This window comes from Leopardus geoffroyi, chromosome B3 (assembly GCF_018350155.1).
Source record: "Leopardus geoffroyi isolate Oge1 chromosome B3, O.geoffroyi_Oge1_pat1.0, whole genome shotgun sequence".
NCBI lineage: Eukaryota > Metazoa > Chordata > Mammalia > Carnivora > Felidae > Leopardus > Leopardus geoffroyi.
Genome location: NC_059337.1, coordinates 46304395 through 46330064, shown reverse-complemented (window position 1 = coordinate 46330064; position 25670 = coordinate 46304395). Strand labels below are relative to the sequence as shown.

The 25670-nt window shown below is 46.9% G+C and overlaps 1 protein-coding gene across 1 annotated transcript in view; it reads left to right on the top strand.

The window, feature by feature from the left end:
• The window catches only part of LIPC (lipase C, hepatic type), a 160567-nt gene extending 135264 nt beyond the window's left edge, over positions 1 to 25303 (top strand). Inside the window, exons 5-10 of the mRNA XM_045449601.1 lie at positions 517 to 634; positions 2884 to 3117; positions 5937 to 6182; positions 18051 to 18168; positions 19848 to 20066; positions 25064 to 25303. Coding sequence (XP_045305557.1) covers positions 517 to 634; positions 2884 to 3117; positions 5937 to 6182; positions 18051 to 18168; positions 19848 to 20066; positions 25064 to 25175 — 1047 coding nt within the window. The 3' untranslated portion in view covers positions 25176 to 25303. The remainder of the gene's footprint in view (positions 1 to 516; positions 635 to 2883; positions 3118 to 5936; positions 6183 to 18050; positions 18169 to 19847; positions 20067 to 25063) is intronic.
• Positions 25304 to 25670: the final 367 nt, after the last annotated feature.

Sequence of the window (25670 nt, the reverse complement as noted above, 5' to 3'; positions counted from 1 at the left end):
GATCTAAACATACCTGTAACACCATCAAACCCCACGCAAATGAACAGGATCACTGTGCAAGGCATTAAGGTGCTAATAAAGGCAGGCAGAGGGGCAGCATCACCAGGCAGGGTCCCAGGTAGCTGAGACTGAAAGGTGGGAGCCAGCAAAAGTGAGAAACCAGGGGCGCCGAGGTGGCTCAGTCGGTTAAGCATCTGATGTCAGCTCAGGTCATGATCTCACAGTTCGTGAGTTCAGGCCCCATGTGGGGCTCTGAGCTCACGGCACAGAGCTTGTTTTGGATTCTGTGTCTCCTTCTCTCTCCCCGTCACCTGCTTGTGCGCTCTCTCTCTCTCAAAATGAATAAACTTAAAAAAAAAAGGGGGGTGAGAAACCAGTTTGGGTCTGGAGGATGAATTAAGCACCTCATTTGCCACCCAGCGTAAAGAACAGGGTGGGAGCCAAGAACAAGCTGGACCCACACGAGGTTACCGTCCAGCAGCTCTCCCCTGTAACCATCTTGCCTCTGTCTTCCAGGAATCTGTTCAATTTTCTCGAAGCAATGTACACCTAATTGGGTACAGCCTGGGTGCACATGTCGCAGGATTCGCTGGCAGTTACATCGGCGGAAAGCACAAGATCGGGAGAATTACAGGTAACCGTGCCTGAAAACTAACAACCACGGGGGGGCGGGGAGGGGGGAGGGGCGGGGGTGGTCGTGTGCAGGACCCGCTTCTACAGCAGTCCCGTAATTACCAGGTGCCCAGCTTCCTTCACGCGGCGCCGGTGTTCACGGGAAGACTGGTTACAGGGCGTCAAACATGACCACTGTCACAGACTGCTGTTCCTCGAGAATTCAGAATAAATTACAGCCTCAACTTCTGGTGCCTCTCCTCCAACAGGTGCCTCTCGTAGTCATGCCAAATAGGACCTAAAAAGTAGGCTTTCTATACACTGTTCTACCAGTAAAGAGTTTTTCAACCTGTAGTTTAAAAAGCCCAATAAGAGCAAGTTAAAAAATCACAGGCTGAAATTCGCAGTAACATCGGCCACATTTGTGCCTCAGTTTCCACGTTTGTGAAACATACGGGTCTTACTCTGGGACCTATTTGGACTGAGGCAGGGAGCTCTACACTCACTTGGGAACGGCCCCAGATACCCAGGAAGAACTGGGGTTGTGTGAGAAGGTCTTTCCCCCCAGGCGTCATAGACACCAACCTCATCCCCCATGCTGCCCCACAGTTCTGTTTTTGAAGAACACGTATCACCAGATATTTCCCTACCCAAGTCCCCAAGGCCCCCAGATACCCACAGGATGAAACTCAGAAAGCCCAAACAAGGCCCCAGAGTTCTCCGACCTCCCCTCCAGCCGTTCCCTCCCTGTAGTCCCAGGTGTCCATGACACTAGGTCTTTCTCCACTTCACAAACATGCCATTGCCTCCTATGCTTCTGGGCCTTTGCATGTCCTTTTCTTTTTGCCTGGAACTTTTTACTACCACTTACCCACCCAGCCCTGGTCTAGCTACCAAACTCCTACTCATCCTTCAAGACCTAGCAGGTCAAAGCAATAATACTTCACAGGCTAAAACAATTCAAAGGAAATTTGAGATGACTAGCGTTGCTGTGGCCTTTAATTTTATCAAGTCAGAACATTTTTGGCAGCTGACATCTATGATTCCCATTACTTCACCAAAGAAGAGGTTAAAAGATAATGGCAGACATTTAAAAGAAAGAAATTTGTCATTGTGAGAACTCACTTCCTCACCCTTATTTTATTTATTTATTTTTTTATCTTGCTGGTGACTGGGGAGCCCTGCTTCACAGGCCACTGTTCATGGCCCCACCTCTGTGATTTAACCCTCCATAGGCTGGGGTGAGCAGACCTTCCACAGAAGGCCAATGAGACCCATTGCCAAGCAACCAGGCCTCGAAGGCTAAGTTAGAACCGCAGGGAGGTGACCCCAGGCCCCAGCACCCTCTCCACTCTGGCTGGCGTCATGGGCCACATCAGGCATTATTAGCCAGGCTCACTCATGTCAGAGGCTGCAGGACAGCTAATCACTGCTGTCATCTCATACTCGTACCCATGAAGAACAGAATAAAATCACACCAAGACATCTTTCATTTGTAACCATGGGTGAGAGCTGGAGACAGGCGCTCTCACCGCCCCCTATCAATTCCTTCACCCCCAACAGGGATGGAAGCTAGGGCTGATGTGGGACATCAAAGGGCCTTGCAGTGAAGGTGAAGGAAAAAAGACAGAGGAAAAACTCTGAGTGCATAAATACTCCCCAACTACAGTCAGCCAGGAGCTGCGCTCAGTCTCATGCACACACATCTGTCACTTGACCAGAGCTTTGAGCCGTCCTATTTGCTCATGACATTTTCACCAGGGAACAGTGATGTCCCAAGGCTGTTCTGGACATTCCAAGGAAATGACACTGGTGTAGGAGAAAAGCCAGCTCATTTAGGGAAATTGTTGACAACATACAGGCAAATAAACTCCTTCTTTGATGGGTAGGTTAGAACTACTTACAATAAGCACAGCGGACTTTTTTTTTGTATGCAAACAGATGCTCTTGAAAGTAGCTTGAGAGGTACTTAAATTGATTCGCTTAAATAAATCAAGCATTCCCTCATAACCTTATTTCTACCACTGGATAGTTCCAGCAGACCTCTCTCCCCATTAGATAACGCACAGCCTGTGTCTAATTTTCGGCACCATGAATTACTGTGGCTTTACTGCGAAAGGTTATAGCAAGATTTTCTGGAGAAAGCTTATCCCCTAGGATTTTCTTCTTCCTGCTAGCTCGTGAATGTATAATAACATCCAAAAACTAAAAAGGGCATTCTCCTTGTGTCCCCTTGCTTCCACCTAACCCTTACCGTTGCTTTCCTGCTAGGGCTGGATGCCGCGGGCCCTCTGTTTGAGGGATCTTCGCCCAGTGACCGTCTTTCACCAGATGATGCCAATTTTGTGGACGCCATTCACACCTTTACCCGGGAGCACATGGGCCTGAGCGTGGGCATCAAACAGCCCATAGCACACTATGACTTCTACCCCAATGGGGGCTACTTCCAACCTGGCTGCCACTTCCTACAGCTCTACAAACACATTAGCAAGCACGGCTTAAATGGTGAGAAGGAGGGCCAGGCCGAGAGCACTAGCCTGCATTGGCTTCTACCTCCCACACCTGTATGCCGCCCCAGACCCAGTGAATCTCCAGCTCTGTGGGACTCTGGGAACCGTTGAGCAAGGGTCGGCGCCCAGGGTATATGGTCACCAAACCCACTAGGAGAGAGGGCTTGTGGGAGTGGGTAAGGGCTGGTGTCCCCCCAGGAGGCCCTCCTTTTAACTGGCAGTGGTTACTGGAGGCTAAGTACCGACGGTGAGCTGGGGAGCCCCAAGAAGGAATCCCTGCCTCTTAGCCCCACCCAGTGTATGCAACAAAGTCTTTCCAGGGGTACTACCCTTTCTGAAAGTGGAGTCCTGATGCCTGTGGTTATTTCTCCTTCTCTAGAAGCTTCCTCACCCCGGGGGACTTTCTCTATCCTGGGGCACATGAGGACGCACTTAATCGAGCATAGCTTCTTGATCCTTGGTCTGACTGGAGTGGCAGTACCTCTTCTACTCTCATGAGGTTTCATCTAGCTGGTCCCATAGGACCTTACTGGGATTCTTCAGATTCAAAGTGCAGCTCTAATTTGTCACTTCCTTTACACTGGGGCAGGAACTGGATTGTGGCATGATCTGGGCTGTGATCCCACTTCTCTCTCAGATGTGAGACTGAACCAATAACATGCACATTGACAACATGCACAGGATTAACGAACAAAACTGTCAGCAAAACTCATACATTCCATAAGCATTCCAAATTTCTCATTATTATAAAATATCATCCTGATGAAAACATGCCAACTCACACTAAGCCAGCTGGAGACCTCCACCCCCGCATACCTTCTTCTCACCTCCATCATCCCAAACCAAGCTGAGAACATGCTCTCTTGTGATTATATCACCACCTTCACCTCTCCAGCATCAGAATGACCTTCACACTCAACATTATCTCATTTTGGCCGGCATCCCAGCCTTCCCCCCGCCCACGCCTTACAGAACCTTCTGGGAACTCCCCCTCACCATTCTTTACATACCCCTCCCATTAGTGTCCCTCCAGTCATTCACGGGTCCTGTTCCATCACCAGCTGACCAACCAGCCTCTTCCCAGATCTACTCCCTCCCAACGCTCAACACAGGCCTCTAGGATTAGTAACTAGTTGCCTAGTTAAGTAGTAGTTTTAAGTACCTCTCTGACCACTTAGTGCCATTTGCTCTCTTGTACTAACCTTCAAAGTGATGGAACCAAGTATGTTTATTTTGCTTGCCCAGTTTTGAGTTGGTTTTTCTCAGTTTTCTTCACCTTTAAGTTTAAAAGCGATCCCATTCTCTGGGCACCTGGGTGGCTCAGTTGGTTAAGCAACCGACTTCGGCTCGGGTCATGTTTTCGGGGTTTGTGGGTTCAAGCCCCGTGTCAGGCTCTATGCTGACAGTTCAGAGCCTGGAGCCTACTTGAGATCCTGTGTCTCCCCTTCTCTCTGCCACTCCCCTGCTCACGCTCTGTGTCTCTCAATGATAAATAAATGTTTAAAAAAATTTTTTTTAAAGCGATCCCGTTCTGGGGTGGTTCTCCCGACACACCTGAACAGAAGGTAGTTTGGTAACTGCTTTAGCACCTCAACACCTCCTGGCTAGGTGAGCTTGAATGAGTTAGTGAATGCCTTTGAAGCTCCATTTTCTCATCTATAACAGCTGCCTCAAGGAGCGGTGGGGAAGATTCAGAAAGTGGATGAGTGAAAGCCCTCAGCATGGTACCTGCCTCATAGTAGGTGCACAACAAATGCACCATTAGTCCAAGAATTAAGGTGTCCAATCTTGGCATTTAGCCTTCAATACCTTTAGGCAGAGTGACCTGTGCTGTACCTCCACATCAGGTACTTTACATACCTTATGGTGGTTCTTCAACATTCCTTAGGAATAATTTATTAAAGACTAGGTTAAGATTTGGAGAGTTAAAAACAAAAAAAGGTCAAAAATCTATGCTAGATAAACTTTGTAAACTTGCTGTTTTGGTTTAGGCCCATGCAAACCTGGTTGCTCGGATGTATCCTTCTAGAGGCCAATCCCCTTGCTGATTTTATAGGCCAGTTACCCAATGGAGACAATGGCTGCTTTAGGGCAGAGAGTAGACATTGTGGGAGAGACCTCAGTTTTCACCAGACCATTAGCTGAGCCCCCAGAGTAACTTGGCAGTCATTTTCCTAGCTTTGTTAAGAGACATTCCACACAAGCCTGTTCCAGCTAATTCAACCCAAGGCATCAGCCCGTGCACATTTTTAACCATTTAAGACATAAACATATATTTTTTAAGGTTATTTATTTTGCGAGAAAGCGAGTGTGAGCAGGGGGAGCGGGGAGCAGGCAGGCAGAGAGAGAGAGGGAGAGAGAGAATCCCAAGTAGGTTCCACACTGTTAGCAAGGAGCCTGACGCTGGGCTCAATCTCATGAACCGTGAGATCATGACCTGAGCCGAAACCAAGAGTAGAATTCTTAACCGACTGAGCCACTCAGGCGCCCCAAGACATAAATATTTTTTTAATAAATTACACTACCCTGTTTTCTTAAATAATTCAGTATTTTCTTAGTGACTTAGGCTTCCTATTCAAACACCAGGGTGCCCTCAGGAGCCCCCCACCCCTGAGGTGCCTGGGGTGACCACTCTCCACCACGTGACTGGGAGGGGTCCACTCCTGTAGTTTTCAGTCGATGAGTGGGTCAGCCTCAGCAACCGCCCCCCCTCCTTCCCAACATGCCACTGCTCTGTGCTGAAAACAATCATCCTTTGGGTTGGGGGTACTTTGGATCAAGGGGTGATGACGTCCTTCCTGCCCTGTGTTGCAGCCATCACTCAGACCATAAAATGCTCCCACGAGCGCTCAGTACACCTCTTCATCGACTCCCTGCTGCACGCCAGCATGCAGAGCACGGCATACCAGTGCAGCGACATGGGCACCTTCAGCCAGGGCCTGTGCCTGAGCTGCAAGAAGGGCCACTGCAACACACTGGGCTACCACGTCCGCCAGGAGTGGCAGGGCAAGAAGAGCAAGAAGCTCTTCCTCGCGACGCGGGCCCAGTCCCCCTTCAAAGGTGAGTGTGGGTGGCCCGTGAGGCAGCCACTCATCGGAAGGGTCAGAAGTTCCCCCAAGTCTTTTCCTGTGGCTACTTCAGGCTCTGCTCTTTCAGCGCTTCTGAAACCAAAGATTCCAGACGGTGATGTGGACACGGCCTCTCTCTTGTGTCCACCTTGCTGCCAAGTGCTAGGAGGAGAAAACTTGATACTTTCTGGAACAATCCTTGGGTCAGCCTCTCTTCATCCATCCATGTTCATGGTGCCCTAGAATGTTAGATCCGGAAGGCCCTGAGCAGTTACTCTGACCACCCAGGTCTCACTGTGCAGGGACCTGGAGGTGTCTTCAAACCCCAACTAGAACCAAGTGCTCTCAGCTCTGCTCACAGCCTCCGTGGAAAAAAAAAAAAAAAAAAGAGCAAGGTTCCAGGCTATGTTTATAGCTTCTCATTTCCTCTAGAGTTTGGATCAGCCGATCTTACAGGGCATTACTGCTCTACTGAGACCCTCCCAAGATGAAGTTTGGCTTCTTCCAACTTTCTCAATCAGATCCTTAACCTCAGGGCAGAAACCAAGCCCCGACCACTCTGGGTTGAACCAGAGGTCAGAGCCGTGGCCTCGTTTGGGGCTGGAGCCAGCAGAGAAATGCTCCAGTGAAGCCAGAGTCGTGTCCTCCATGAGTGAACAAGCTGACATCTGTTGCTATTAACATTTCTGTCTAATCCTTTAAACAGCTCGTGAGTGATTTAGCGTCTTACTGTTTCACTGCACATGCTCACCGGTGCCGGGAGGAGCTCGGCCCTGCACTGTTTGATTATTACTGTGCAGAATATTTGTAGCTGCAGAAGGTGAACATGCCATCACCACCACTTTGCATTTATGTGCACCGCGTTTTATACAAAACATCAGATGCAGCCATCAACTCTTTGTGGTCCCCACAGCAGCCAAGCAAGGTCGGCAGGGCCGGTTATGATCTCATTTTAAAGAGGAGGGAAGCACAGCTTGGGTGGAGTGACCCGCCCACGGCCATACAGCCTGGAAGGAGGCCAAGAGCCAGGTGCATCCGACCCCCAGCCTCTATTCCTTTTATTATCACACTAGCAAGTTCAAGTTCCCAGGCGATTTATTTTTTAGGCACAGGATTCCTGTTTATCTGAACTTCTGCTCTCTAGCCAGATTTCCCTTCCGTGAAGCCCAGGAATGACAGAAATCCGCTGTGGGCAGCTGATAGCTTCTGAGAGCATTATAGTGAAGGTGGACCTTTCCTGCCTGAGGGGCCAGAGGGTCCCCTCTGCTGTCTGACCCTTTGGGGGTGGAGGAGGGAAAGGTACCACCCCGGATCAGGCGAGTGAACTTGGAAGGCCTCCTGCTTAAGGGAGCTTTCCCACCGCAGGCTGCCAATTAGACACTCATTTGGGTTAACCAGCTCCTCTTTTAAATGGCAAAGCTGCCTGGAGTGATTAAGCCCCTCCGATAATCACATTTCTCTGGATCTACTTTAAATCGTGGAATGTTAGCATTTCTAGAGACTATTCTACCCTGCCATTTCATGGATGCAGACACCCAGGCCCAGATGGGGGAAATATTTGCCCAGGGACACAAAGTAAATTTCTGGTAGTCAGCATTTAGATCTGGACCTCCAAACAACTGGCTGAGTGATTTTTTACCTCAGTCATCTGCCCCTGGTCTGTTCGTGTGGGTGAAGGAGGGAGGAGAGAAGAGGGGGAAGGCCTTGTTTTCTCCTTAAGATCAGCTGAGAAGAAAGGAGGCCATTTTTCACCTTCCAGAGCTGAGGTGTGTGTCTGAAGTGAAGAGTTTGGTCCAGTCAGAGGACATCTATGGGGGGCTTAGAACTGGGGGCGCCATGGGGGGGCGGGGGCAGGCAAGCACACAGAGAAGGAAGAGGGGAAAGGAAGACCAGTAGACACAGCCAGGCTGAGTTCCTTCCTTTTACCAAGGACCCACGTGCCCGACCACCACACACCACTGGTGTGAGCTCACAGGGCTCTCTTTCCTATGAAGGAGGACCAGAGAGTTGCATTAGGGCAGCACCACCCCACCCCAGCAGCTCCCAAAAGCCAATGTGTTCATCCATTCATTCATTTTTCAAGCATAAGTTGAGCCAGAGTAGGCAGAGTTCCTACTTCACAGGGCTCAGTGGAGACCAGCCACCTCCCACATGTCGATGCTCAGCGCTATCCCAGGAAGATGGGCCATGAGTCACTTGGAGACAAAAATCAGGTGTCTTTATTGCCAACTACTGATCTTGCTCCAGACACTTCTGATGTTCACGGGACCCACGAGGCCAGTGATACGGAGGCTATGAGGCAGGACTGTCTGAAACTGGTCAGAACTCACGTTGGCCTCTAACCGAGACTCCTGTGACAAGCTGTAACCTGCACTACACCCTCCCTTCTTTGGGGCCTCCAAATCCTCCCTGGTTCTGCTTCAGTCCTTCCAGTGAGCAAAATCCTATTCTGTTCGTTGGTGGGGAGCAGCATCCCTGGAGTCACATCAAGCTGGCCTAGGTATGGCCAGAAATTATCCCCAGTTGAGACTGCCTGGTCAGGAGCAGCTGCTCATGGGACACTGCGGTCCATATAATGCTGCATCATCCAGTATGGTAGCCGCTCACCATATGTGGCGATTTAAATTACTTAGAATTAAATACGATCAAAAATTCGATTCCCCAATCACACCGCCTTCCAAGTGCTCAAGTAACTGGCCGCAAGATCAGAGACCACAAAAATGGATCACTTCCATCATCGTAGAAAGTTCTATCGATGGTACTGGCATGAGGCCTTTAATCTAGGTCCCCATAACTACACCTCTCTCCACCCATCATAGTCATGATCATCTCTGACTTGGGCCCCCCAAACCTATTTCTCTGGCATTTGATGAATACTTATAGATTCTTAAAAGAAGAGACTTGCCCAGCCCTGGTTACAGAGAACCCGTAATTCATATTTTTCAAGAACATCTAATTGTATGATATATTTTAGTGCAGGATCTGGCTGGGCAAGATAAACATCACCTCCTGATTGTAGCTTCACAAAGGGTGACTAACTTAACCCTCCCACCTCTGCCTCCCAAGATATTCAACAAAACCATCAAAGGATCTGTTTCCTACAACTGCTGGCTTGCCAGAACCCAGTGCCCACTGGGAGAACACACAGCAGCGGAAGAGAATGGGGAGAGTGACGCAAGGCAGTTTATTGTCCACTTCCATTTTCAGTCTCGCAGGAAGAACCCTGACCAGTCCGGGAGCTTGTGTTTTGCTTTGTTTGTTTGTTTGTTTGTTCGTTTTTATTTGAAAGAGAGAAAAAAAAAAAAAGCACAGGAGCACACTCCAGCAGGGGAGAGACACGGTCGGGGGGAGGTGAACAGAGAGAGAGAGAAAGAGAGAGAGAGAGAAGAGAGAATCCCAAGCACAAAGCCCAATGTGGGGCTCAATTCCACAACCCTGGGATCATGACCTGAGTCAAAATCAAGAGTCAGATGTTCAACCAACTGAGCCACCCAGAGGCCCCTAGAAGCCTGGGTTCCAAGAGAGAAGAGAGGGGAACATATCCATCCTGAGGAAGTCCTGCTTAGCAAAGGCCATATCTAATTAATCCTCCTGGGTTAGGACGAGGTCACTAGGAGGTGAGGAAGGCGGTGTTTAAGGGGGCCTATTCTGTCCAGGCTCCGTGAAGGGTATGTCGTACTCCTTTATCATTTAATCCTTGCGACAACCCAAACAGGGAGACAGGGAGACAGAGATTGAGACGGGTGGGGCTGGGAACGAATTATGGTAAATTTCCCAATAAATAAATTGAGATTCAGAGAGATTAAGGCTTCCCATAGTCACACAGTTTGTGAGTAGCAAATGCAGCATGTGACCCCAGGTCGCACTGATTCCATGGCCCTTGCTCTTCCCCTTCACATGGCCTCCTGAGCCTAGCACCAAGGCAGGTTCTTCCCCTCTCTCTCCCTCTCTCTCTCTCTCCCTCTCCCTCCCTCCCCCTCCCCCTTCTGCTCTCCCTATCCCTGTTCCTCTCCCTCTCTCCCTACACTCTGAGCCTCATCCCACCTATGCAAACTTCCTTGAGTACTCTTTCCTCCTGGCTGACCAGACAAACTCTGACTTTGGGTGGTGGGGTTGGGGGGGGGGCGGTGGTCTGTTTGTCTTTGGCTTCTCTCGATGACTTCTTTGGAAGGTTTTTGCTGATTTCCACGGAGAGGTCTAGAAAAACTCATGGGTGAGTAGACACAGCACAGGCTTGAGATTGGGAATAAGGAATGTCCAGAATTTGGCTTTGTTGCCAACCTTATATGTGACCTTGACCTAGTGACAAAACCTATGTGGGCCTGTTTCTTCAGCCACAAAGTGATCGTATGTGGCTGAGCACGGGGGTGAACCACTAAAACTGGCACCTATGGGTGCAGCTCGGAACCGTGCCTGGTAAGGTCTGTGTATAGGAAGGGAGTAGGTGTCGCTGGGTTAACACGTTCTACAAGTTGGGCGCTTTTATACCTGCCGTCTCATCACATCCTCACAACTCTGTGACAGGGCTCTACGTGCCCATTTTACACATGAGGAAACTGAGCTTCAGAGAGGGTACGAGGGCTCGTGGCCATGTGGCAGTAGGTGCGAGAGAGAGGATTCCAGCCCCTCAGTTGAGGGCTCTTATTGCCCTCTCACGTGGAGCACTTAGGGCACAAACAGCAGGAAGCAGGGTGCCACTCCTTACCACACACACACACTCCCTCATCTCCAACCCCAGCAGAAGAGGCAACTGCCCACAGAAAGGGGAAGTGTCCGGGCTCATGACAACAGGCTGTCAGGGAGGAAAATTTTTCCTTGACCCTTTTGAGGTTCATTTGAAAAAATTTTTTTAATATTTATTTATTTTTGAGAGAAAGAGCACGTGCGAAAGTGCGCTTAGGCAGGGGAGGGGTAGCGAGAGAGGGAGACAGTCTGAAGCAGGCTCCAGGCTCTGAGCTGTCGGTGCAGAGCCTTATGCATGGCTCAAACACACAAAATGTGAGATCGTGACCTGAGCCAAAGTCAGACGCTTACCGACTGAGCCACCCAGGTGCCTCAACACTTTTTAGGTTCTTTTGGTTGGTCTTTTAATTAAGTTCACATCAAACAGATTTGCAGAAGACCGTAATTGTATAGGGACTAGAACCTCACATAGACACGAGAGATTTAAAGAAGTCAAACATCTGAGGCCTCTTATAAGGAGAAGGGAGCAGGCCTGAGGGGTTTCAAAGAAAAGGAAATTAATTTACAGGAAGATGGGAAGATGTTTGGGAAACAAATGCTTGTCACACCAAGCAGAGGCAATGGGACACAGAGAGGAATCAACCAACAGGCCCGTCTGAGCTCTGGCTTACCACACCTCACCCGGACTCTGCACCTCTCTGCTGTGGGAGCTTTCTTCCTGCACCAGCTCCCCTCTCCAAATTCTTTGGGGCAAATTAGGGGGAAGCAAGAAGCCCTTCCCGAGTCTTTTGGGCCTTGATTGTCTTCGGCTCAAAATCACCCACGTGCCAAAGTAGCACATTTGGGAGAGGCTCGTTCGGGAGTGCTTCGGGGGTATCACACGTGTGGTGCGGTACTATTAAGCCCAAATGTGGGCACCAACATAAGCACATAGCTGCAAGAGACACATGGTCACAAAACCACGTGTGCCTGCCTGTCCTCCAGCCTGCTCTGAGCACGGCTGCCCCTGCCCTCACCCCTGCCCAGCACCCTCCTCGGGCCTCTCGGTCCCACCGTCTGAAGCTGCCCCTCTCGCCTCAGAGGCCGTTCGTGTCTAAGGACAAGCCCTTGGTGCTGCAAGACGACACAAGAGATCCCATCCCTCCGATCTTCATGAAAGAAAATCCATACACTGAAAGAAAAGACCTCTTTGATGTGTGCAAAGAGAGTCGTAATATGTCCCAGAGCCAATATCTAATGATCCGCAATCATTTTTTTTTTCCGTGAGACAAAAAAGAAAAAAAAGAAGAAACAAACTATTTATTCTCTTTCTGTAAATTCCACAATCCAAGGCCGACAGCAGCTGGCTTATGCAAAGAAACTTAAGTTTTTTGTTTTTTGGGGTTTTTTTTAACGTTTATTTATTTTTGAGACAGGGAGAGACAGAGCATGAACAGGGGAGGGTCAGAGAGAGAGGGAGACACAGAATCTGAAACAGGCTCCAGGCTCTGAGCAGTCCGCACAGAGCTCGACGTGGGGCTCAAACTCACGGACCGCGAGATCATGACCTGAGCCGAAGTCGGCCGCTTGACCGACTGAGCCACCCAGGCGCCCCTTAAGTTGTTTTTTAAGTGGCACCAGTGGGTCTCACGTGAGATCAGAATCCAGGGTGCTTGGGGCATTTGAATCTCAGAATGACTCTCTGTAGGCGGAGAATCTCCAGAGGCCTCACACGTCTGCTCTAGATGGCATTTGCCCGATCTCATTCAGGGTTAATGGACTGTTTCATCCTCTTTATCTTTAAGACCTAAAATAATTTCTTCTGCCTGAACTGAGGAATGCATTGGGCTGGCCCCTTTGCAGTCACAAGATCAAAAGCATTTCTCCTAAATCATTTTTTAAAATCCTTATTAAACATGTCAGAAGGGAAAGTGAGCAAAATTACTCACCCTTTTTTCCTTAATCTTTGTAACAGCATCATTGTCGCGGAGTTGCAGGGAGAGGGGATGATAGGCAAATTGTCTTTTTTTTTTTTTTCTTGTAAAGGAAAACACAAAAATCCAAAATAAGAACATCTAATTAGTTCTCAGTATGAAAGGCTCTTTCATATTTACAAAAATTATGTCATTTCAAGATTTCACCAAAAAAGTGACTTTTCTAGTGCAGGTAATTCAGGACTCTGTGCTGTCAACCTGCTGAGTTCTGCAGCTGGGCTCTTGCAGACACAAGGGTGCCCTCGTCCGCTCACCCCTGTGCCCCTCCACAGCCCATACATCTTTCAGGAGCTCTTGGGAAGCCGGTGGACTCAGGCCACTTCTGCACCTTTGGGGTTCTGACTTCCTGCACAGGCCCCACCCCAGGGAGACAATGAGGGAGGACAGGAGATTCTCATTCAAAGGATGCTAAAGGGGTCCTGGCAGGCCGACCCCTGGATTTTGCACCTTTCCCCAGAACCGTGGAACCACAGCATTTCAGATGTAGGATTCAATCTCCTCCTACTCACAGTTTAAGAACAAAGGAAGACAAAAACCTATCTCCAGTGCAGGGACATGAAACATTTATCCCCACTCAGGGGCTAGGCATTCAGGGGACAGGCAGGAGGAATCTGCAGCACTGATAGCCCAGGACGGATGTCGGTGGGTGAGGCCCAGCAGGCACTTCGTCTTGATGGCCTCATTCCAGGCAGGTTTTGACAGCAGCTTTGCTTCAGGGGCTGAGTGTTTGCCATTTGCTGTCAAAGGGCAGATGCAGCTTCCAGAACCAGAACCCCAGGAGACAGTGGGAAGGGGATTTTAGAATGAGACAGACACCTGAGTTCAAATTCTGCTCCACTTGTAACACTCTGGGTGGCCTTGGACATGTGTCCAAATCTCTGCTTCCTTGTCTGTAATCCACCAGAATAACTGACACCCTACCTCTCTAGGTTTCAGGAGAAAACAGGACTCCGCCGGCCGAGATCAGCTCCAGGGAGTGGGCAGGACTCCTTACAGAGGGCGGGTGGTATTACAGAAACCACACAGCAGCTACTTGTGGGGCACAGTTACTTCGTGGTCCGGCTCCAAAGCAGGCGGGAGCAGAGGGAAAAACACCCTGACCTTTCTCTGCTCTGCCCTCATCACCTGCTCATGCCTCCCCACCAGAAACCATCTGGCAAGGGAGCCCGGGAGATGTAGGCCATGGGGCAGGCAGAGAGTGGATGGGGATAGCAGGGGTAGGTAGAGAAGATGGAACCTGACCAGCATGTTATCCTTATTTAGTCTTGTTATGAGGACCAAAAATGATGTATGTAAATGCTTAGTATGTAGCCTGATGTATAGCAGGGTCTCAGCAAATGAACGTTATATCTCATTATGCCAATTCACAGTTAGGGTCTTTCAGGCAGCAGATGTCCTGCCTTATTTTCACACAAAGAGCCCCCCAATACCCCTTAGACACCCGGTGCATGCTGAGACTCGTGGAGATAGAAGCCTTACTATGACACCAAGCCTGCCCTCGGGAAGAGAAGACATGGACATTGACGCCCAGGAGACAGGAAAACAGGAGGTGACTAGGGTCACAAATGTGACTCGGCTTCCCAGCTGCAAGGTCCTCTAAGTCCGGGCCATGGCTTCTGGTTCTCTTGTTTCCCATTCTACTCTGTTTAAAAGCTTTTTCTTCTTCCAATAAAATTCTAATTAGAATCCCTGCATATTGTAGAAAACACAAAACTTGCAGAAAAGCGTAAAGAAGAATAAAAATTACCCCTCTTTCCTCTCCAAAGACAAGCACTGTTATATTTTTATGAATCTCCCTCCTGTGTGTTCTGTTTTATAAAGTTGGTCTCATGTTAGATATGCAGTTTTGTATCCTGGTTGTTGTTTGGAGTTGTTTTTGTTTTCGTTTTCCACTTCTTTTACAAGGATTGAAATTGCTCCAAAAATGTCTTTTAACGACTTCATAAGAGTAAATCACATGGTTGGGAACATGAACCCAGAATCAGCAGACTCACCTCTAATTGCAGCTTCACCAGCCCTTAGCTGCGTGACAATGGACAAGTTGCTTAACTTCCCCCACCGTCAGCTTCTGCGTGTGTTAACCACTGCGGAGCAAGGATAGAGTGGGCGTCTCACAAAGTCGTCGTTAATGAGAAATGAGATAATTACGTGAACCGATTAGCTCTGTGTCTGAGACATCGTAAACAGCTGAATGGTAGTTATCATAATGGTCATTATTAGTCCATAGTCTCTCCTCTGTTGGTGACTATCCAAGGTGCTTCTGATTTATTTTTAGTGAAGTAATCCTGCTATGACACTCTCGAACTGAAATCTCTTTCCATACTTCAACTTTTTCCTTAGGGTATATAAAGTTATGGTCCCAGGTACAAACACTTAAAAGTTCAAGTCCTGGAGCCGGGTGGTCAGGGCTTACATCTGGCTGTGATACTGGAAAGGTCACGTAACCTCTCTGTGCTTCAGTTGCCTCTTCTAAAAAAGGAGGTGATGATGGTGTCAGCTGTTGTGAGGGTTACATGAGATAAGAGATGCAAAGTGCCTGGCACAGGTAAACAAAATACATATTAGCCAGTGTTGTTACCGTGCATACTCCCAATTGTACTCCTTTATCCTTTATCCCCAACGGCTTTTAGCACTGGGCCGAGCACCAGTAGACTTTAATTAATACACATTAAATTGGATTAAAATTGGTTGGTAGGAGTGTTCCTTGAGTACTCTGGAAGATGCCCCGCCTCCTCATTAGGAGGTTAACCCTCAGGCCAGCCCTCCTGCCCAGTCCTGTCCTCATCCAGCCCCACCCACACCTACAGCCTGTGTCTTTGGAAGGACCTTTCCTTTTGCCTCTGTTCAACTTACAACACTGTCTGCCCATTACAGGCTTCTCTTGACAGACCCCAAATAGCATATGGCCTCAGAGGCTTCTGAGATGATAGGCCAGAGTCCCTGTCTCCATCACTGCCACCTAGGGTTGAAGAACCCTTTCTGGAACCTGGGCCCATAGCCTTTCTCCTATTTCTCACCCACAGCCTCCTAGTCCTGAGAGCATCAAACTACTTTATCCCATGCTTAAGGATCTGAGCTTAAGGACCTGAGCACCTATTATGGACGGGGCACTGTCCAAGAGGCCAGATGATGCCCAAGCTGGCTCCTACCTAAAGCAGAAAACTTCATGGCCTATAAATCAACTGTTAGTTTTTGGTTCTTGCTGGGAACATAAAAATACATGAATAAACTTTGGTGCTTCAGAGCAAACCCTAGAGATAACCCCAGGAACATAAGCTAATCCACCGCAAGACCAAATGAGAAGGTTGATTTATGTCAAAGGGGTGGGTTGGGTAAATAACCCAGAATCCCAGCAATACAGGCAAACCAGGACACCGCAGCTGGGGTGTTGGCAAACACACCATGAGCTGCCGCCAGGTTTGCACATAGCTACCAACCTCCAGTAGAAATGCATCATTTGGCAGGTAGTAGGTTGATTCACAAAGAGGGTGAATTTCCACACGCTGGATATATGGGATGGATGAACAAGTGGCTAGTGCCATGATCTATGCTTTCCGGTGGGAATTCTCCTACAACACAGCTTGAAACTCGGGTGTTGGATTCTCAGAGGTGACTTCCATCCTGCTTAATGGAAATACCCTTCTTTTTACTCCAGAGCAAACTGTCAGTGTGTTCATCCCACAAAATTTATTAGACACCTACTATGTGGAAGGCACTGTATCAGGATTACTGGATTAATTATTACCTAGAACAGGAAGGGCAAATACACAGCAAGCATGCCATAAATCCCTCTCCTTTGCCCAAGGCAGACACCAGTCTTCCCAAGAACCTGGGTGTAGCCTCAGAACCCATCTCACCACAGGGCTCTCGGCAGTCCTATCAATCAAGTGGACTTGGCATACCCTATGAAACCTGTTTGCCACGTTGGAGCTAAAACCCTACAGGTATTTAGAGAATATGTGGACAGCAAAAGAGAGAAGTCCAAGCAGCAACCAGCCATTTTGGAATGAGGTGGGGTAATTTCATAAACAGCCCAATAGACGGTTGTGACAACGCAGGGGAAGTCAAGGCCATCTTAGGAGCCTTAACAGTAGGTCCAAGCGAAGAGTCAGACTCTCCTGTGTGATCTTGAACATGTCCCTTCACCTCTTGGGCCCCAGGTTTCTTATTTATAAAAGGTGGATGATGATGGCAATACCTACTTCATAGGGTTGTTGTGACGAGTAAATGAGATGATGCCCTGTGAAGTGTTTAACAAACCTGTCTAATAGCAAGGAGTGTACTTATAGTAATTATATATAGACTGCATTTAGGTAAAGAAGAGTAAAATAAGCTCCCCTCTCTAAACAGCCCAGTAGAAGGACTTTCTGAGCATTTGACAAGATGGAAAAATTTTAGGCCCAAGTGCCAGAACTAGAGTTATCTTATTTCCATCAGAAAATGTTCTCCTTGACCCCCACAGAGCTAGTGCCCAGGAACTGTTCCAGAATATAGAGATGTGGTCATTAGGGCATATGCTTCTTAATTAGAGCTCTGTCCACCCCAAAAGTGACCCCATCAAACAGAGGCAAAGCTAAAAAATGGCAGTGTGTTCTCTCGCTTTTGTCAGATGCCTGAAAGGTGATAATATCCTTCAATTTACGAAAGGGGACTCTTAACCAATACTAACTACCAATTTATGAAAGGGGACTCTTAACCAATACTAACTACCAATTTATGAAAGGGGACTCTTAACCAATACTAACTACCAATTTATGAAAGGGGACTCTTAACCAATACTAACTACCAATTTATGAAAGGGGACTCTTAACCAATACTAACTACCAATTTATGAAAGGGGACTCTTAACCAATACTAACTACCAATTTATGAAAGGGGACTAGTCCAACAGGATTGTGTCTAGAAATGGGTGAGAATGCTGGGTATACCAGATTCCTTTTCTGCCTTCTTCTGTTGGATAGTGATTATTGTATTACAAATACACCAGACGTCCCCTGTAAACATTTAGCAAATACAGAGAAAGAAAAAGAAAAATATCTAAACCATTCATAATCCCACCACCCAGGGGGAAAAAATGTTGGTATCAACCCATCTAGACTTTACCCTCTGCATTTTTAAATTTTAAAAGTATAAGGTTTTTAATTTAAAACATCCACTTAAATTCTCTCTGCCTCTCCCTTTCCCCCTCCACCTTTTCACTTCAGTGTATCATTACCAGTTCAAGATCCAGTTCATCAACCAACTGGAGAAACCAGTAGAACCAACGTTTACCATGACACTCCTGGGAACAAAAGAGGAAAACCAGAAAATTACCATCACTCTGTGAGTACAAGGTGCAGCCCCGTCTCTGGTGACGACGTGCTGCTTTTTCTCGCAGGGTCTAGATGGGCCCTGTGCTTTTCAAGGGTCAGGCCGGACACAGCTTATTCTTCTCAGCCCATATGACTGTTCCAAACATCTTTCAAACGGGACATACCCCCGAGCACAGCCTCGCAGATTGCTTTATGATGGAACTACCCGGGTTTGCGACGGTTCATTGCCCTGTGAGCTGAGTGGAGAGGGAAGCCGGAGGTGGCAAGAGCCATCCACAGTGCAGGAAGAAGAGCCGGGCAGGGAGGAGCAGGGAGGGCTGGAGCAGGTGTCCACAGGACGGCCCGGAGTCCCTTTCCAGTGAGTTCTGAGAACCGTAACACAGAAATAAAACTAGTTTCAACTTCGCACACATTTCCCATCTCGGTCAGCCTGCACTGCCAGCCTGCCCATCTGTCCTTTGCCCTGTTACACACCTGCTCACAAGGCAAACAGTGGCCTCATGCCTCCCTCAGAGGCTCACCAGCTTCACTGGCCAGAAAAAGGCTGTTTTTTCTCAGCATCTCCACCCTCAGCATGGGGTCTTTCTGGGAAGCGACACTCCACCTGCTCCAGGGACAGTCCTCAGGTCTGGAAAATGGCCCCCAGCTTTGGATCTCTGATCATCAATCACATTGATTCCATCGTTCAGCAAGTGTTTGTGCTATGCCCCAGAGGTAGAGGACCCTAGCCCTAGTATGTTCACAGCCGAGCAGGGTAGATGGATTCCTGAACAATTCTTGACAACATTCTGCAGGAAGAGCGATGGTGAGCCGTGCAGGGGAACCCTCCGTCTACCTGTCTCGCTCTAAATCCAGGGTTACCTCTGCACTGTCCTAGATCTCTCCTGGGAAATAGCTCCATAGTGGGAAGTCACTGTGGCTTTCCATGCTGCTCAGTCAATGCTGGGACATGTTAATGTCTTGGAGATTAGTGAGTAAAGCTGCTAATGATATCTAAGGACCTGCATTTAAACCTTGCTCCAAATTGGTCCATCACCTAAACATGTGGTTTTCTGTTACTGTTATACTTTGTTGTTTCTATTTATATGGGGAGAAAAAAAAGCACTAGTGGGAAAATAAGAGTGTGGTGTGGCTTTACTTAAACCCACAGAGAGCTGAACTGCCCCGAGGTCATTGCCAAAGCCCCATTGTCTTCTCTTTCCTGATGTTAGTGTTGAAGCTAGGAAACCTGAGCTAAAGAAGGTTACCAGATTCACTATGGCAGAACTCTCAGAGCCTTTTAAATACGCTAACACAGTGGCCCCTGGGTGGCTCAGTCAGTTAAGTATCTGACTCTTGATTTGGGCTCAGGTCATGATCTCACAGTTTGTGAGTTCAAGCCCCACATAAGGTTTTTTTGCTGACAGAGTGGAGACTGCTTGGGATATTCTAAATAAATAAATAAATAAATAAATAAATAAATAAATAAATAAAAATATCCTAACATAGGATGTAGCATGGTTTTCCCAATATTAATAGTCTGGCATACCATTGCTTTTTCTAAAAATAGTCTGTCCAACACCAGTTTGGGAAAAGCAACAGAAAAGACCTCCCTAAGTCACTCAGGCAAGCCTAACATATCCTGCATGTGCCCAAACATGACTTTGCTGTTACAGATAAACTGGGTCTGATTTCCTTTGTATCTTCAAGGGATCAAGAAATTACTAGTAATAAAACCTATTCCTTCCTTATCACGTTGGATTTGGATATCGGTGAGCTGGTCATGATCAAGTTCAAGTGGGAAAATGGCGCAGTATGGACCAATGTCTGGAACACAGTCCAAACCATCATCCCATGGAGCAGAAGGCCCCTCTACTCGGGCCTTGTTGCAAAGACCATCAGAGTCAAAGCGGGAGAAACCCAGCAACGGTGAGTGCAAACACAGCCTTCCCTGACACCTGTCATGCACCTGCATGTGCCAGCACTTCCGTAATTAATACTTACATTTATAACATAAAGTGTGCATTATCATGTCCTCATGATGGCTTATAGATGCTCAGAAATGTGAAATGACCATCCTGAGTTCACACAGCCATAGGTGGAAGGACCAAGGTCTTCTGACTCCCAGTCCAGTCTCTTCCCACTGCCTGTGGTAACAGCTACCTGCCTCTGGAGTTTGAGAAACCACCTCAGTGGCGCAGTGCTTTTCAAACTTCAGCATGCAGGTGAATCACCAGCAGATGTCCAAGGACCGTACTTTGGCAAGGACCAAGTTGTGACATTTCCTTTTTATTGTTCACCCAGAGAAATGCTTGTAACAGATCACAATCTCAAAATCTTATTCTGTGATGGTGCCTTTCAAATCTTAGAGTGCCAAAGAGTCAGTGGGAAGCTTATTAAATATGCAGAATTCCTGAAGCCACCTCCAGAGCTCCTGATTTATGGTGGTTTGTGAAGGGACCCAGGACACACATTTGCTAATAAAAGCCCTAAGAAATTCTGATGTGGACCAATGGAGTAAGCCTTAAGAAATGCTACTCTGTGTGATTTAACATCTCCCTTGGCCCCAAGGTCCCCAGGGACAATAAGGGGTTGGGGACAGAGTAGGACATAAAAGAAAGAAAGGGTGGTCCAGCTGTGCCTTCAGTCCTATCAGCAGAGCAGAGGGATGCCCAACATATTTTGCCATGGCAACCATGCTTTTCTATAGTTCTGCAGTTCTCCACGAAAGGAGAATTCTGTCCTTCCCCAGACCATTCCTCCTCCTCCCCACTGTATTCAGGAAACTTGTCTCTCCTCTCCCACCTTCCTTTGTTGGAAAGCCCATTTCTCTCTTTGGCTTGTCCTCAGTAGAGATGGAAAACAGCAGGCCTCTCACCTCTGAACTACATTCCTCCCTCCCCCCACAGGCTTCATGGCCAGGAGCAGTCCCATGGCAGATTTATGCCCCGGAGTCCTTTACACAACAGCGCTCTGAGATTTTATCTCCCTGGGATACAAAATCCTGGCAATTACTAAGAGCATACTCTGCAGCCTGCCAACAGATTTCTCCACATGATCAATTTGAGAAAATTAAACTGTTTCTCTCCTCGTATACACTTAGCTATTCTTGCATGACTTTCTGGCCCTTTAGAAGAGCTCTACTTCTGAAAACCACCCTTCCCCGCATTCTCTCAGCTAGATGGTAATTCCTCAGTTCTAGTGGCTGTTCACCATGACGATTCTCTGTGACTTGACCTGAAAAGCTGTATAAAACACAACACAACCTTCTCACTGGTGCTTACCCACACGGTTCTGAAGAAGGAAAGGTCAGAGGGAAAGGAATGGCACTTACAGAGCTCCCACCGCATGGTGGGCACAGAATTAAGTCTAGAGTGTTAGTCTCATGTAACCTTCCCAATGACCCTCTGGAATGGGTAGGACTGGCTGTGCAGATTAGGAAGCTGAGGCTCATAGATAGACATTACACACCTTGGGCTGATAATTGTCTGGGCCCAGATCTGATTCAGGGTTTGTCTGATTCATTGCCTATTTACTGCCCATGCACTATTTCCAACAGTCCCTTCCTCTATTAATCTTGGCCCCATGAATTTGACTTTCCTTAGTCTAAGCCAGCAGAGTTGCAGGGCTGGACATTAATATACAGGCGTATCAAACCCTTCCTTGGAGCTGTAAGAGGTACATGCTGGACAAAGAGAAGGGGTTGTGGGACCCATTGTTTTTTAAGTTGCAAGTACTCAGTGCCTCCCTGTGTATCTTCACACTCTGAGGTGCTATTAGGGGAAAGCAAAAAAATCTGAGCTGTGACTCTGTATAAAGAAATTGCAGGGCCTAATTAGGAAAACAAGACGCATTAATTTTACTAATAACACGCTCCATCCCAGTGCTTCTCAAGCCTTAATGTGCACAGGAATCATCTGGGAATCGTGTTGAAATGCAATTAAAATGCAGGTTGGGCGGGGCCTGAAATTCTGCATCTGTAACAAGCTCCCAGGTGCTGCTGATGTTGCTGGCACATGGACCATACTTTGTGTAAGTGAAGGTCTAGTATTGCATGGTCTAGGAAGCCTAGAAGAAAGACATCGGGTCAGGGGTGCTGTGCTACAACAGGCTTTGGGGAGGCCAGGAGGCATTCCCAGAGAGACAGGCAGCGAGCAAAGCAGTAATGTAGGCAGAATCCACTGACCCACGTCTGCCAGTCCTAAGCTCAAATTCCACTTGCTGGTCGCCACCTGTGTAGCCTCAGACACCGACTGCACCGCTCTGACTCAGTTCTTCCGTGATAAATGGAATTCACAATATATGTCTCGTGGGACTAATAACAACTACCAATTTTTGAGCACCTCCACAATCCATAATCCCAGAGCCAGGGTGTAAATATTCAACCTCATAACTCTTAATCTCTCTGCTAACTACAAGGGGGAAAAAATGGTTAAGTAACTCGCTCTGTGCCTCCATGGGAGGAATTCAGTGAGAGGTGATTTTCTCTTCCAAAGACACAGAGTCAGGGATGAAAGGGCCCGTTGTGGTTGAAGAGACAGGACAGATAACATTGATTCTACAGCAGGACATAAAAAGTGATCGGCTGAACATAATGAGAAAATGTTCAATTTCCACAGTAATCATCTAAATGCAAAACAAAGATCAATGAAATTAGAACTGGTCACCCATTAGTTTGGCAGGAATTAAAAAACAGACAATATCCAGAGTTGGTAAAGGAGTGGAGAAACGGGCATTCTCATACACTATTCATGGGAATGTAAATTATGGAGCTTCTGCAGGAGTATTTCATTCAATGACTAACATTTAGTGAGCACCTACTTTATGCTAGGTATACAGCAGTGAACAGAATAGACAAAGCCTTCGGTCTCATGGAGCTTACATTATCAAAATTTTAAATACACCTAAGACCCAGAATTTTAACTCTAGGTATCTCTCCTGGATAAATACTCCAAACATCCACAAACATATATAGATACAAAAATGTCTATTGCAGTACTATCTGTAAATGGTAAACCATTGGGAAAATCTCAATGTCCATCAATAGGAAAGTGGCTATAATGTGCGGTGGTATATCCATACAATGGGATATCGTGCAGGAGGTGAAAAAGAATGAAATAGATTCATATGGATTGTTATGAACAGGTCTCCAAGTACATTACTTGATGACAATGAAAAATTTCAGAAAAATGCATACATTATACATATATTACATACAAAAATACATACATTATAATCCCACTTCTATTAAGAATTCTTCTGTTTGGGGCACCTGGGTGGCTCAGTCGGTTGAGCGTCCGACTTTGGCTCAGGTCATGATCTCACGGTCCGTGAGTTCGAGCCCCATGTCGGGCTCTGTCCTGAGAGCTCAGAGCCTGGAGCCTGCTTCAGATTCTGTGTCTCCCTCTCTCTCTGCCCCTCCCCTGCTCATGGTTGCGCGCGCGCTCACTCTCTCTCTCCGTCAAAAATAAATAAACATTAAAAAAAAAAAAGAATTATTTATGTTTGCATATGAACATTTATATACATATACATGCATAGAAACAGGTCTGGAAATACATAAGCCAAACCAGGAAAGTGGAGGAGAGTGATATTGATGAAGGGTGATGGCAAAGAGGACCTTTTAATATTTGACTTCACTTATATCTTTACCATTTGAATTTTTTAAAATTGCATTCACAAATTACTCATAATACTCTTTATTTTAGCTTTCTTGAGATATAATTGACAAAATTAAGATATTTAAAGTGTACATCAGTGTGATTTGATATATGTATACATGTGAAAGGATCCTCCCCATCCAGTTAACTAACACATTCATCACCTAACACATACATAGTACAGTGTTACCAACTATAGTCACTGTGTTTTACATTAGATCCTCAGACCTTATTCATCTTACAGCTGAAAGTTTGTACCCTTTCACCAACCTCTCCCTGTCTCCCCTCCCTCCAAGCCCTGGGAATCACTTTTCTACTGTTTCTATGACTTTTACTTTTTTTTTTTTTTTTTTTTTTTGGATTCCACATATAAGTGATACCATGCAGTATTTGTCCTTCTCTGTCTGCCTTATACACTATTTTAATTATAAAAGTCTGATTTAATGAAGACTTGACCTTAAATATAATTCAAAAAAAGAGAGGAAGGCAGGCAGGCAGGCAGGGAAAGAAAGAGAAAGGAAGGAAGGAAGGAAGGAAGGAAGGAAGGAAGGAAGGAAGGAAGGAAGGAAGAAGAAAAACCATAAACTAGAATTCTTTGTGACTATTGACACTTTCGTCCTAATGGATACAAGTTAGCAAACAGCATCTCAGGCCAAGCTAATGAACAGTCAGAGCAGTCTAACGGTTGGTCTCCAAGAGAGACCCCAAACACAGAGCGATGGCTTCTCGAGCTGGACAGTGTCTGCACCAATAAGAGGAAGGGGCTGGGCTTACAGGGCTGAGCCCGGCGGAGGCTGGTGGCAGTGGCCTCATGCCCGGGGACCTTTAAGAACAGCACTGGCAAACTGGAGCCTGCCCAAAGAAAGAAGGCTGGGGAGAGAAGCCTGCCTTGTGAGGAACAGTTGAAGGAACTGCAAATGTTTGCCCTGGAGTCAGGGCAATGCAGTGAAAGGAACAATAGTTACCCTCAAATCTTTGACTTGCTGTGGTAGGGGAGAAAAAAGAAGAGCCCGGAGGACTTTCTGTTCTCACAGAGCTGAAATCACCCCAGTGCAGAGCTCTAGGAAGCAGCCTTACACTGATTGCTTTTACAGACTTGGGTTTAGTTTTTCTCTGAAGTTATGAAAACATTTGTGAACATAAGAATCTAATTTTTTAAAAATAGCATGCATTACATAAATTGAGTATTTATTTACAAAGGATGAAACACTTCAATAAGCTCCATCTAAAAGCTGATGCTCTGTTTGCTTTATGTTTTCTGTTCAGAATGACATTTTGCTCCGAAAACACGGATGGCCTACAACTCCAACCAACCCAGGAGAAAACCTTTGTGAGATGTAACAGAAACTCTAAAAAACTGAAGGGAAACATCAGATGAGCTTTAATGAAGACCCAATGTGAAAAACAAATGATCTTATTCCTCCTCTGGAATGGTTACTTTATCTGGAAACCCAAGTTATATAAACAATGTTGCATAAAGTTGAAATAAAGTTTAGATTTAAAGGAGGTGTACAGTTTCACGATTCTAAACTGAGCTTTTAAAAACTGTATTATGGGGGAACCTGGGTGACCCAGTTGGTTAATCATCTGATTCTTTCGGTTCCGGTCATGATCTCACGGGTCGTGAGTTCAAGCCCCACATTGGGCTCTGAGCTGATGGCACAGAGCCTGCTTGAGATTTTGTCTCCCTCTCTCTCTGCCCCTCCCCCATACTCTCTCATTTTCTTTCTCTCTCTCTCTTTCTCAAAAACAAACATTTTAAAAAATTAAGATAAGTAAATGAATAAAATTATATTATGCAACTGTATTCAAATATTTGTAACTAAAAATTTCCTGATTAGATCGCTGATTAAATGGTAATATATGCAAATAT